We start from the raw sequence: 13,964 nt of genomic DNA, 5'->3' as shown, positions 1-13,964 counted from the left end.
CCTTCCCACTTTCAAAGAGACCTACAAATGCGTCTTCGAAGATTGGAGCAGGGAACCATGACTGTTGATGAATACTTCAAAGCTATGGATATGGCTATGATCCAAGCTAATTGTGTAGAAGATGAAGAGGCCACTATGGCTAGATTTCTTAATGGTTTAAATAAAGAAATAGCTGATGTAGTAGAGATACAACAATATGTAACTTTAGATGAGTTAGTGGACATGGCTGTAAAATTAGAAAAGCAAATTAAAAGAAAGCAGCAAGCTAGCTCATGGAGGAGTCAGCCAAACACCAATTCAAAGAAGCCATGGCCGAAACAAGATGTGACTTCTAGGCCTCAAGAAGGCAAGGGGAAGGCCAAAGTAGATGAAAAGGAGGGAGGTAAAACTTTTAATCCTAAATCACCAAAACCTTCTAGTTCTATTCAATGTTACAAATGTCATGGAAGAGGGCATATGATGCATGAATGTCCAAATAGAAGAAATATTCTCATGAAAGAAGATGGAGAGTATGAGAGTGAAAAAAGTGAGGTAGAGGAAGAAGAGGGAGGTGTGAGTGAAGATGATGTAGAGTTGCCTAATAGTGGTTTTGTTGGGGTAGCTAGGAAGATTCTTGATGGAGAAAATGAGAGTAAAAAAAGTGAGAAAGACGAAGAAGAGGGAGGTGTGAGTGAAGATGATGTAGAACTTCCTTTTAATGATAGTTTGGTTGCAGTAGTTAGGAGGATTATGGCTATCAATTTGGGAGTCAATAGTGAAGAACAAAGGGAAAATATATTCCATACTAGGTGTGGGATAAGGGGGAGAACTTGTTCTATGATTATTGACAGTGGTAGTTGTGCTAATGTAGTGAGTTCACACTTGGTAGATACGTTAGGGCTTGCATGCATGAAACACCCTAAGCCCTATAGACTCCAATGGTTGAATGATAGTGGTGAACTGAAAGTCAACAAACAATGCATGATTTCATTCAATGTTAGCAGGTATGAGGATGATACTCTTTGTGATGTCATTCCTATGCAAGCTTGTCATATCTTGCTTGGTCGTCCATGGCAGTTCGATAGGAATACTTTTCATGATGGAAGGAAGAACAGATATTCACTTGAGCTTAATGGCAAGAAGTATACTCTTGCGCCTTTAACACCTTCTCAGGTGTTTGAAGATCAAAAGAGATTGAGGGAATCAATGGGAAAACAAAGGGGACAGAAAAAAGGTGAGCTTGAGGGAAAAGAAATGAAAGATGGCCAAGAGAGAGAGAAAGAGGGCAGCAACTTAAGCAAAGAGGTAAAAGAGGGTTTGAGTGGAAAAAAAGAAAGTTTTGGTGAGAGGAAAGAGGCTAAGGGAAAGAAAAAAGAGAGTCTCTATATAAAAGCCAAAGAGTGTTTGAATGCAAGAAAAGAGGGACAGCCCATAATACTACTTACTTACAAAGAAGTCTTGATTAATTCTGAGCTACTTACTTCTTCTTTGCCAAGTAGTGTTTTTTCTCTTTTGCAGGACTTTGATGATATCTTTCCTGAAGATATTCCTAAAGGTCTTCCACCTTTGCGTGGAATTGAACACCAAATTGACTTTGTGCCTGGTGCACAGATTCCAAATAGGCCTGCTTATAGGAGTAATCCTGAAGAGACAAAGGAGTTGCAAAGGCAGGTTGAAGAGTTGCTTAAAAAAGGGTTTGTGCGAGAGAGCTTGAGTCCTTGCTCAGTTCCTGTTCTATTGGTGCCCAAAAAAGATGGATCTTGGAGGATGTGCGTGGATTGTCGAGCTATCAACAAGATTACGGTAAAGTATCGTCATCCTATTCCTCGTCTTGATGACATGTTGGATCAATTGCATGGGTCCAAAATCTTTTCTAAAATTGATCTAAAAAGTGGTTACCATCAGATTCGAATGAATCCTGGAGATGAATGGAAAACTGCTTTTAAGACCAAATATGGGCTTTATGAGTGGTTAGTTATGCCTTTTGGCTTGACTAATGCACCCAGCACGTTCATGAGATTGATGAATCATGTTTTTAAGGATTTTCATGGAAAGTTTGTGGTGGTTTATTTTGATGATATCTTGATCTTTTCTAAAACTCTAGATGAGCATGTAGAACACCTAAAACAAGTTTTTGAAGTTCTTAGAAAACAACAATTGTTTGCTAATCTCAAAAAGTGTGCCTTTTGTGTGGATCGTGTGGTATTCTTGGGTTTTGTGGTCAGTTCTAAGGGAGTTGAGGTTGATGAAGAGAAAATCAAGGCAATTAGAGAGTGGCCTAAACCTAAGAGTGTAACTGAGGTTAGAAGTTTTCATGGGCTTGCTAGTTTTTATAGGAGATTTGTTAGAGATTTTAGCACCATTGCTGCTCCTCTAACTGAAGTTATCAAGAAAGATAAGGGTTTTACATTGGGGAAAGACCAAGATGATGCTTTTAACTTGTTGAAAGAAAAATTATGTTCTGCTCCTCTTTTGCAATTACCTAATTTTTCTAAGTCTTTTGAGGTTGAATGTGATGCTTCTGGAAAAGGAATAGGTGCTGTTTTAATGCAGGAATCCAAGCCTATTGCATACTTTAGTGAAAAGTTGAGTGGAGCTACATTGAACTACTCAACTTATGACAAAGAGCTCTATGCTTTGGTAAAGGCTTTAGCTACTTGGCAGCATTATTTGTGGCCTAGAGAGTTTGTGGTTAAGACTGATCATGAATCCTTGAGATATTTGAAGAGCCAAGGTAAGCTTAATCGTAGGCATGCAAAATGGGTTGAATTTATTGAAACTTTCCCATATGTGATTGCTTACAAGCAAGGAAAGGAGAATGTGGTTGCTGATGCATTGTCAAGAAGGTATGTCTTAGTCTCTACTCTTACTTCTAAGCTGATGGGTTTTGATCAAATCAAGGGCCTTTATGCTAATGATTCTGATTTTGGCAAGGTTTTTGCAGAATGTAAGTTGGGTCCTTATGAACGGTTTAATCTTCAAGATGGATTTCTTTTTAAGGAAAATAAATTGTGTATCCCTAATTGCTCTTTGCGTGAATTGTTTGTTAGGGAAGCACATTGTGGTGGACTCATGGGACACTTCGGAGTGCCCAAAACATTGGATATACTTGCTGAACATTTCTTTTGGCCAGGCATGCGAAAGGATGTTGAGAAAGTGTGCTCTCAATGTCTTGAATGTAAACAAGCCAAATCGAAAGTGTTACCACATGGTCTTTATACTCCTTTACCTGTTCCCACTTCCCCTTGGCTTGATATTTCCATGGATTTTGTGTTAGGTTTGCCTAGAACTAAGCATGGTAAGGACAGTATATTTGTGGTGGTAGATAGATTTTCAAAAATGGCTCGCTTTATTCCATGTTTGAAGACTAATGATGCTGACATGTGGCTGATCTGTTTGTAAAAGAAGTGGTTAAATTACATGGTATACCTAAAACTATTATTAGTGATAGGGATGCTAAGTTTTTAAGTCACTTTTGGAGAGTTCTTTGGGGAAAGTTGGGAACTAAACTACTATTTTCTACGTCTTGTCACCCGCAAACTGACGGGCAAACAGAAGTAGTTAATAGGACTTTAGGGAATATGTTGAGGGCTGTTCTAAAAGGAAAATTAACATTTTGGGAAGAACATTTGTCCATGGTAGAGTTTGCCTATAATAGAACTGTCCATTCTTCTACAGGTAAGTCTCCTTTTGAAGTTGTTTATGGCTTTAATCCCCTCACCCCCCTTGATTTGCTGCCTTTGCCTACTGATAATATTGTTAATCTTGATGGTAGGAAGAAGGCTGAAATGATGAAGAAGATTCATGAACAAACAAAGCTTGCAATTGAGCGGAAGAATGAGCAGACTGCCTTAAGGAGAAATAAGGGGCGAAAATCTGTTATTTTTAAGCCCGGGGATCCAGTATGGGTGCATTTCAGGAAGGAAAGGTTTCCTGCCAAAAGAAGATCCAAACTAGACCCAAGAGGAGATGGTCCATTTGAAGTCCTTGAAAGGATTGGAGACAATGCTTACAAACTTGATCTTCCTAGTGAGTATCAAGTTAGTGCTACTTTCAATGTTTCTGATCTTTCCTTATTTGATGCAGGTTTAAATTCGAGGACGAATTCATCTCAAGAAGAGGGGAATGATAGCATCCATGGCAGCTCAGAATTATTGAAGGACGTGGATGAAGATTTGGAAGTTCCAAGAAGACCCATGACAAGATCTCAAACGAGGAAATTGCAAGACATGCTTAATGGGCTGCAATCAACAATTCAAAAGTGTCTTATGATGGAAGAAGAGCTCCAGCCCAATTCAGATTTTTTTCTCAAGTCTTACACTTATTTGGAGGCCCAAATTAAAGTCCAAAGTGAGATGGAATGAGGTCCAAATCAGCCCCAAAAGAAGAAGTTTCCAGCAGCCCAAAATTAGCCCAAATATTATTATTTTCTAGAATAAATATTTAATTGTTGTTTTAATCTATGTTGACTTGCATTGGTCCAAGTGTGGGTAGTCTTCTAGGTTGTTTTAATCTATGTTGACTGCCTTGGTCCAAGTGTGGGAAGTCTTCTATGCTTCTAGGGAAGATAATTCCCATTTATTTCTATTTTGACTAGCTCCTTCTTTACAACTATATAAAGGGGTGATTGTCATTCATTGTAAGGCAGATTTTGAAGAATATATTATATTGAGAGTTCTTTTGAACCTTTGTGGCATTACTTTAGGATTTATCTTTCAACCTAACTAGTTCCTAGTTCAAGGTAGTAAGATAATTTCTTCCTTGATATCTTTGATTTCTTTTTGGTATTCTTTCGAAGGCGGTTAGTTCTAAATACTAATTGTTGTCTTAAGTTACTCACAAAGCGGTCAGGATCCTAATCTACTGTTTTTGATTAGTTATCTCAAGTAAAGGCGTTAGATTTCTTCCTATAAATCTATACGTTGTTACTTGGATCTTGTCAAGACTTTAGAACTAACGTTCTTGGAAATTCGTGGATTGTTCCTTCGAATTTCCCATATCTTTTATTTTTTTTAGTTTTTAGATTCTTTTCTATATTTGCTTCCGCACTTCTTATATTTTAATTATAAATTTGGGATCTCCCTAACCTCGTTATTATCACACCCCATCTCTTTTGGGCCTCAATTTCTCTTATTTCTTTGAGCCCAATAATTCATGGACCTTATTTGCAATTCCCGAAACTAATTTCAAAAATTCCAGTTTTGCCCTTGGCCTTCCTCCGTATTTCCACACCAATATTTCTCATGAAGAACACACATATATAAATTCAAATCAACACATGACCTTGTTTCTTACAAATCATAATTATTTCGAATTTTCCGAATATGCGAAAGTACGGGGCGTAACAAAATGCTGCCAAAATTTCTGTAAATAAAGTGTTGGTTTCGAATTGGACTCTTAAGTGTTTATGGCTAATGTTTGGTATACACTAATAAGTCTTGCGAAGCCAAAGACTTAAGTTCGGATTAGCGTAGGAAGCGGGCAAGGTATGTAAAGCTTACCCTTTCTTTCTTTTGGCATGTCCTGGAGTTAAGTAAGTCGTGATACGTATCTTGGGGTAAATCTATTCTCGATTTCGAGCTTGTTAATGATTATTATTCACTTCTTGATGTGAGTATACTTAGTATAGCCGAGCTTATGGTATGATTGAATAACACGAAAAGTCTAAAGAGTTCTGTAAGTAGTAATGTCCCTAACTTTCGTAGACGGTCTCGGATTGCTTGAAGATGGTTGTAGAGGTTCCTATAATGAATAACGTTCATAACTTTCATGTGCTAACTCGGATTGTTTTGGAAATGCTCGTAGAGGTTTCTATAATGAATAACGTTCATAAATTTCATAAGCGAACTCGGACTGTTTTAGAAACGTCCATGGGGGGTTCTATAATTAATTATGTCCATAACGATATTTGAAGGGTACTTGGTATGATTGTTACTTTAATTTTCCAAAAATAGCTTCTGAAACGTTCGTAGAATGTTCTGTACTCCAAACGCTCATAACTTTCTTATACTAAGTCGGATTGACCCGAAACTTGTTTCCGAGTCTTCAGGCGTCGCTAAGTATACTTATCCATCGAGTCTTAAAAGTTGATTTATGCGCATTTAGTTTCCCACTACTTTGCTCGTGCATATGGTTGTTAACCTTCTTATACTAACTCGGATTAACTTGAAACGTGTTTATGGCTTACCAATGATTTTAAGAAAAAATTGTTTTATACTAAAGGAAGCATAAAGTTGATTTTCAAAACCACTCCGAAGGGGGTGCGAGATTTTACTATTTAGACTTTCAAAACCACTCCGAAGGGGGTGCGAGATTTCCAAGCCTAAGCTACTTGATGATTTCATGACGTGGCTGAGTGTGCTATGGCCTCAGCTTATGCCTGAGTGTGCTATGGCCTCAGCTTATGCCTGAGTGTGCTATGGCCTCAGCTTATGCCTGAGTGTGCTATGGCCTCAGCTTATGACTGACTGTGCTATTGCCTCAGCTTATGCTTGAGTGTGCTATGGCCTCAGCTTATGCCTGAGTGTGCTATGGCCTCAGCTTATGCCTGAGTGTGCTATTTTCAAAACCACTTCGAAGGGAGTGCGGAGTTTTACTACTTCATTTCATTTACGACTTATGTCTACTTTCCGCCATCAATATTATTAATCTCGGAAGCGGCATGCCCGAAGGGGCCATCATTATTATTATGTCGCAAGCGGCATGCCCGAAGGGGCCTGGATTAGTACTATTATGTCGCAAGTGGCATGCCCGAAGGGGCCATCATTGTCATTATTAAGCCGGAAGCGGCTGCCCGAAGGGGCCATCATTATTATTATGCGGGAAGCGGCTGCCCGAAGGGGCCATTATCATTATTATGCCGGAAGCGGCTACCCGAAGGGGCCATCATCATTATTATTATGCCGGAAGCGGCTGCCCGAAGGGGCCATTATCATTATTATGCCGGAAACGGCTGCCCGAAGGGGCCATTATCATTATTATGCCGGAAGCGGCTGCCCGAAGGGGCCATTATCATTATTATGCCGGAAGCGGCATGCCCTAAGGGGCCATCATTGCTACGCCGGAAGCGGCCATCCGAAGGGACTATTTGGTTAGCATGTCGGAAGCGACACGTGTGTTAGATTGCATCATTTGCTTAAAGAGTGTGTGTTCGCTTATATTATTTACTTAAGGATTGTTTGAGACCTCATGTATACATTTATGCTTCTTCCAGCGAAGGCTGCAGGTATTGAGTTTGATTGTGATTTCTTCTCTCCTAAATTAAGCTATGGTTACGGTTTGTTACCTTAACTTCTCATTTGGCTAGAATTTGTAGCTTGCAAGAATAAATGTTTTACTTGCTCCAATGACCACTCCACTTTGCTAGGGACCTTACAATTGGTTGTTTAGCTAGAAGAAAATAATTTTTGATCAATTTTTTTCCAAGGTTCTTATTTGGATGGGCATGGCTGAATGGCCTTCTATTTTGTGTCTTCTCCAAGTTTCTTGATTTTTCTAAAGATGAAGATGAAAACATGACTAATTAGTCATATTAATACACATATATAATTCCGTACTGACCCCCTTTCTTCGGGGGATGCGTTTCATGCCACGCAGGTACACCCAGTTGAGTAGAAGACTTTGCTAAAGGTGTTCCAGCGGGACTGGCGAGCTCCATCTCAGTTCGGACTGTTGCCGGGTCAAGTATTTATGTCATGGTATTTTGTATATGTTAGAGACTTTGCAGACAATGCCCTGTGGAGAGGGCATCGAGAAGTGCGAATCATTTATAGATGTTAAAAGAGTATGTATTTTCAGATGATTTCAGTTGGTAAAAAGTACGTAATTGATTGAAAGTTTTTCATAATCTGTATAAAGACAATGATCTCTATTTGGAAAAGGTTCATGTTTTAAAAGTTTTTGAAATGACAGGTTTTGGTAAAGTGAACGTTTAAGGGTTCGCTCGACTCTGATGAGAGTCGGGTGCCCATCATGCCCTATCAAGATGAGGGTGTGACAAAGTGGTATCAGAGCAGGTCGTCCTAGGGGTTGTCTGCAAAGTCGTGTCTAGTAGAGTCTTGTTTATCGGTGTGTTGTGCACCACATCTATAAACAGGAGGCTACGAGACATTAATAGGGTGTCATTCTTTCTTTCATATCTAAGATCGTGCTATAGATCCCAGTCGTAGGAAATGAAGTCCTTTGTACTAACCTTTGATTTCAGCTAAAGAACGACATCGACAGAAGAAAGCGACCGATGACATTAGCAGTTACAGAGTACATCGGTAAGTAACGGTGCAGAAGAGGCATGTTGGATGAGGTAAGAATATTGAAATATGATTGAAATGTAAAGTGGGGGAGGAAAGTGAAGGTGAATATTAGGGATCGAAAAGGCTAAATTAGTAATTGCTAAGGAGAAAGACGTGTTACGAGAATGTCTCGGAATCTGTAAGACTTCGACTTGCTGCAGATCATGTAATGAAGGTCACGCGAAGAGGTGGATGCGATTATATCGGCATTAATGCACTGGATTTCACCGAAGTTTCAAGGTTAAGCGTGCTAGGGCGAGAGAAATTTTAGGATGGGTGACCCCCTGGGAAGTGCACTAAAAATTCCATAAATGTATCTATAAGAGACAAATAGGAAGAACATGTGGGAGTACGAAGGACAAGGATAATGAGTTGGCACAGTTGATTAGAAAACTCATGACATGGAATGAGGATTCATGTGAAGACCGAGAAGTTCGATTATAATGAAACCAGGGTGAAAGATAGGGAATGGACATGAAGGAAAGGACAACTATAAGAGAGACCCTCCCGAAGTATTACAACACCCACATAAGGCTAGTTGAACATTCGAGGGAGAATGTTCTAAAGGGGGGGAGGATGTTATATCCCGTATTTCGTGTATTCGGATAATTCAAGATAATTGCGGAAAGTTAAGGGCAAGGCTATATTTTTGACCTTATTTAGCACATAAGTTGTTCATGAAAGTTTTGATGTGGAAATATTAAGAAAGGCTAGGCGTAAATGGGGAAATTCACAAGGTGGCTCATGGAAATACCAAGGAAAGTTTTGGGGTTAAAAGTGAATTATGGGGACCTAAAAGTCTTGAAAAAAAGGCCCGTGTGGCCGTGCACTATGGGAGTAGGCCTTGGCCCAAATAAATGAATTATATATGTGTATATTACATGACTAATTAGTCATGTTTTCATCTTCATCTTTAGAAAAATCAAGAAACTTGGAGAAGACACAAAATAGAAGGCCATTCGGCCATGCCCAACCAAACAAGAACCTTGGAAAAAAATTGATCAAAAAATATTTTCTTCTAGCTAAACAACCAATTATAAGGTCCCTACCAAAGTGGAGTGGTCATTGGAGCAAGTAAAACATTTATTCTTGCAAGCTACAAATTCTAGCCAAATGAGAAGTTAAGGGAAAAAGGTAAGATTTAATTTTCCTTTTATATGTTATGGATGGCTGTGTATGTTGTAGTATGTAGAAATGGGTGAAATTCATGAAAATATGGATGTTGTGTTGTGGTCGTGTATATGTAGTGTGTGGCCGTGTATGCGTTGTATTATGTAGGGATGATGAAACAATTTTATCTAGTATTTCGGTTGTTGTTGTAATGGAATCTATGATGAAAATGAAAGTTTAATGATTCTAGTTGAAGTTGTAGTGGTTGGAGAGTTGTTTTAGAAGCTAATGTGATTTGAATATAGTCTTCTTGCATTTATGGAAAGTAATGTTGTTAGTGCGTGAATTGTTGGTGTGGTTCATGAATTTGAAAGAAGGAAATGTGTTGCTAATGTTCTTGTTGAACTTGAAAGGTTTCGGGTAATGGGGCATGTTGGTTGGATTGTTTAGAATATTGTGCGGATTGTTTGAAGTGTTCTTGAATATTGTTTGAAAGGTTTCGGATTAGTACTTGAATATGTGAGCAATTATGAATTGAATATAAATGAAACGCCGTTGAAGTTTGTAGAAAGAAGTTGCTAATGTTGGAATGCGTTTTGAATTGATTGTTGATATTGTTAGAATGACTGTTGGTATTGTTGTTGACAATTTGGCTGAGTTGAATTCTCGGGGTTGTTGTATTTACAGGGGAAATGCTGCCGAAATTTCTATAAATAAAGTGTTGGTTTCGAATTGGACTCTTAAGTGTTTATGGCTAATGTTTGGTATACACTAATATTTTGTAGATCTTGCGAAGCCAAAGACTTAAGTTCGGATTAGCGTAGGAAGCGGGCAAGGTATGTAAAGCTTACCCTTTCTTTCTTTTGGCATGTCCTAGAGTTAAGTAAGTCGTGATACGTATTTTGTGGTAACTCTATTCTCGATTCCGAGCTTGTTAATGATTATTATTCACTTCTTGATGTGAGTATACTTAGTATAGCCGAGCTTATGGTATGATTGAATAGCACGAAAAGTCTAAAGAGTTCTGTAAGTAGTAATGTCCCTAACTTCGTAGACGGTCTCGGATTGCTTGAAGATGGTTGTAGAGGTTCCTATAATGAATAACGTTCATAACTTTCATGTGCTAACTCGGATTGTTTTGGAAATGCTCGTAGAGGTTTCTATAATGAATAACGTTCATAAATTTCATAAGCGAACTCGGACTGTTTTAGAAACGTCCATGGGGGGTTCTATAATCAATGATGCCCATAACGATATTTAAAGGGTACTTGGTATGATTGTTGCTTTAATTTTCCAAAAATAGCTTCTGAAACATTCGTAGAAGGTTCTGTACTCCAAACGCTCATAACTTTCTTATACTATGTCGGATTGACCCGAAACTTGTCTCCGAGTCTTCAGGCGTCGGTAAGTAAACTTATCCATCGAGTCTTAAAAGTTTATTTATGCGCATTTAGTTTCCCACTACTTTGCTCGTGCATATGGTTGTTAACCTTCTTATACTAACTCGGATTAACTAGAAACGTGTTTATGGCTTACCAATGATTTCAAGAAAAAATTGTTTTGTACTAAAGGAAGCATAAAGTTGATTTTCAAAACCACTCCGAAGGGGGTGCGAGATTTTACTATTTAGACTTTCAAAACCACTCCGAATGGGGTGCGAGATTTCCAAGCCTAAGCTAATTGATGATTTCATGACGTGGCTGAGTGTGCTATGGCCTCAGCTTATGCCTGAGTGTGCTATGGCCTCAGCTTATGTCTGAGTGTGCTATTTTCAAAACCACTCCGAAGGGGGTGCGGAGTTTTACTACTTCGTTTCATTTATGACTTATGTCTACTTTCCACCATCATTATTATTAATGCCGGAAGCGGCATGCCCGAAGGGGCCATCATTATTATTATGTCGCAAGCGGCATGCCCGAAGGGGCCTGGATTAGTACTATTATGTCGTAAGTGGCATGCCCGAAGGGGCCATCATTGTCATTATTAAGCCGGAAGCGGCTGCCCGAAGGGGCCATCATTATTATTATGCCGGAAGGGGCTACCCGAAGGGGCCAGTATCATTATTATGCCGGAAGCGGCTGCCCGAAGGGGACATTATCATTATTATGCCGGAAGCGGCATGCCCTAAGGGGCCATCATTGCTACGCCGGAAGCGGCCGTCCGAAGGGACTATTTGGTTAGCATGTCGGAAGCGACACGTGTGTTAGATTGCATCATTTGCTTAAAGAATGTGTGTTCTCTTATATTATTTACTTAAGGATTGTTTGAGACCTCGTGTATACATTTATGCTTCTTCCAGCGAAGGCTGCAAGTATTGAGTTTGATTGTGATTTCTTCTCTCCTAAATTAAGCTATGGTTACGGTTTGTTACCGCTTTACATATTCAGTACATATTCCTTACTGACCCCCTTTCTTCGGGGGCTGCGTTTCATGCCACGCAGGTACACCCAGATGAGTAGAAGACTTTGCTAAAGGTGTTCCAGCGGGACTGGCGAGCTCCATCTCAGTTCGGAGTGTTGCCGGGTCAAGTATTTATGTCATGGTATTTTGTATATGTTAGAGACTTTGCAGACAATGCCCTGTGGAGAGGGCGTCGAGAAGTGCGAATCATTTATAGATGTTAAAAGAGTATGTATTTTCAGATGATTTCAGTTGGTAAAAAGTACGTAATTGATTGAAAGTTTTTCATAATCTGTATAAAGACAATGATCTCTATTTGGAAAAGGTCCATGTTTTAAAAGTTTTTGAAATGACAGGTTTTGGTAAAGTGAACGTTTAAGGGTTCGCTCGACTCTGATGAGAGTCGGGTGCCCATCATGCCCTATCAAGATGAGGGTGTGACACTTTCATATTGTTATTGTAGAGATTCCTTGGTTGCCATCAACTTTTGTAGTAAATTTGTTATCATTCGAGGACGAATGATTGTTTAATTAGTATCTGATGTAACGGTCCGGTCGGTCGTTTTAAGAACTAGTGCTCTAGCTTGTGTGTCGTCTATTCCAAAAGCTCCATTATAATTATTTTGACTTGCTAGCCAAATTTGAAGTCAAACAAATATCATTTGGTTTACTTCGAGAGAAGGTTTCATTTTGAAAATTTCGGCATTCAATTATTTGGATAAATTATTTACTTTGGAAAAACATGCTCTGATTGTCAATCTGAAGATTACTTTAGATTTGAAATATTAGATATGATCTGTGGACATTGACGGGGCTAATTTTAAGGTTCTTCTGGTTGGTTTTTGACAATTAAGTCGGTTAATGTTTAATATGCCTATGTATGGTGAAAAGATTGTCACGGGAAGAAATTAAATCTGGATCCGAGATTTGTTGTTTTTGTTAGCTTTGTTGTGATGTTTATGACTTGTAGGGATGGTGAATCCATTCCGGAGGTGATCGGATGAAAATCGACGAAGAAAATCCAAGTTTTGAAATTTTGAAGGCTTAAGTTTGAGAAGTTTGATCAAAAGTTGACTTTTGGGTACACGTGCCCATAATTCAATTTTGACAGTTCTATTAGCTCCAGAATGTCATTTATGACTTCGTTGAGTCATTGGTTCGGTTCCTGAGAGGTTCGGGTGTGATTTAGGTGGGTGGGCTGAGAAACTAGCTTTTGGTATGATTTGGAGTTGACTACGGTCAATATGAGGTCAAGGCGGTCCCATTTGGATGTTTTGAGAGTTCGAATAGGTTCGTATGATGATTTTGGACTTGTCCAAAAATTTTGGTTAGATTCCGATGAGTTTCGGATCTGTTTGGGTTGTATGGTGTTTGTTGTGGGTTTCGACGCCGTTTTAAGCAAAAAGGGTACCATAATGAGCAAACGAGCTTTGATGGCCAAATGAGGTGATTCAAAAGCCTAACTTGAGTGAAATTTCGAAAAGAATCTATTGGAATTATCAAAAGTGAGCTTTGGGATCGTTCTAGCACTAGGTATGTATTGGAAAACTGGGCGTTTTTGTTCTTATTATTTGCTTGGGGTTTCTCACAATCTTAGAAGCTCGATTTTAGGAGACTTGAAGAGACTCTTTCAAGAATGATCATTTGGGTAAGATTCCAAACACCTTTTAATGATTATTCCATCGTTTAGTAGGAGTTTTTCATGCTAAGATTCTTGAATTAAGGGAGGTAAATTGGGGATTTGAAACCCTAGGCTTGAATTTATTTTTTCTTCAATTAAACATGAATTAGCGGATGGAATTCACTCATTTTTGGTATATAGGCTCCATAAGTAATGGGTAAACTGATTTTGAACTAAATTTCCTATTTTGCTTTCGGGGCTCGGATTTCTATTTTCGAAGACTTTTTTTGTTCGGATTTAAAGTATGTCAATATGGGTACCATTGGATTCGTATGACTTCCTAGATTAATAATTTTACCTTATTGAACCCGATTTTCTTATGAAATGACCATTTTGCTCCTTGAGGTTGGGAATGAGTTTTTGAACTAACTTTTTGATCCAAAATTCTTTTAAGACTATTATGGGTATCCTTCGAATTTCCTCATTTCCCCAATTCCATGAGTTAGGTTTTGGGACTTGATTATTAATATGGTTATTTGGGTATTTTCTTCTTGATTCTAATTTCAT

The 13,964-nt window shown here is 38.8% G+C and overlaps 1 protein-coding gene across 1 annotated transcript; it reads left to right on the top strand.

Annotated features, from left to right (window-relative positions):
• Positions 1-27: 27 nt before the first annotated feature.
• On the top strand, positions 28-4,065 carry LOC132625623 (uncharacterized; the record flags this gene model as incomplete). The annotated part of the gene is made up of 7 exons (XM_060340249.1): positions 28-382; positions 602-1,152; positions 1,591-1,949; positions 2,205-2,361; positions 2,476-2,825; positions 3,030-3,373; positions 3,658-4,065. Coding segments are annotated over exons 1-7 (2,524 nt in total), but the record flags the coding sequence as incomplete, so codon positions are not given.
• Positions 4,066-13,964: the final 9,899 nt, after the last annotated feature.

Source organism: Lycium barbarum, unplaced genomic scaffold, assembly GCF_019175385.1.
Source record: "Lycium barbarum isolate Lr01 unplaced genomic scaffold, ASM1917538v2 unchr_scaffold_113, whole genome shotgun sequence".
NCBI classification, from domain to species: domain Eukaryota; kingdom Viridiplantae; phylum Streptophyta; class Magnoliopsida; order Solanales; family Solanaceae; genus Lycium; species Lycium barbarum.
This window is presented reverse-complemented; position numbering and strand designations above follow the sequence as displayed.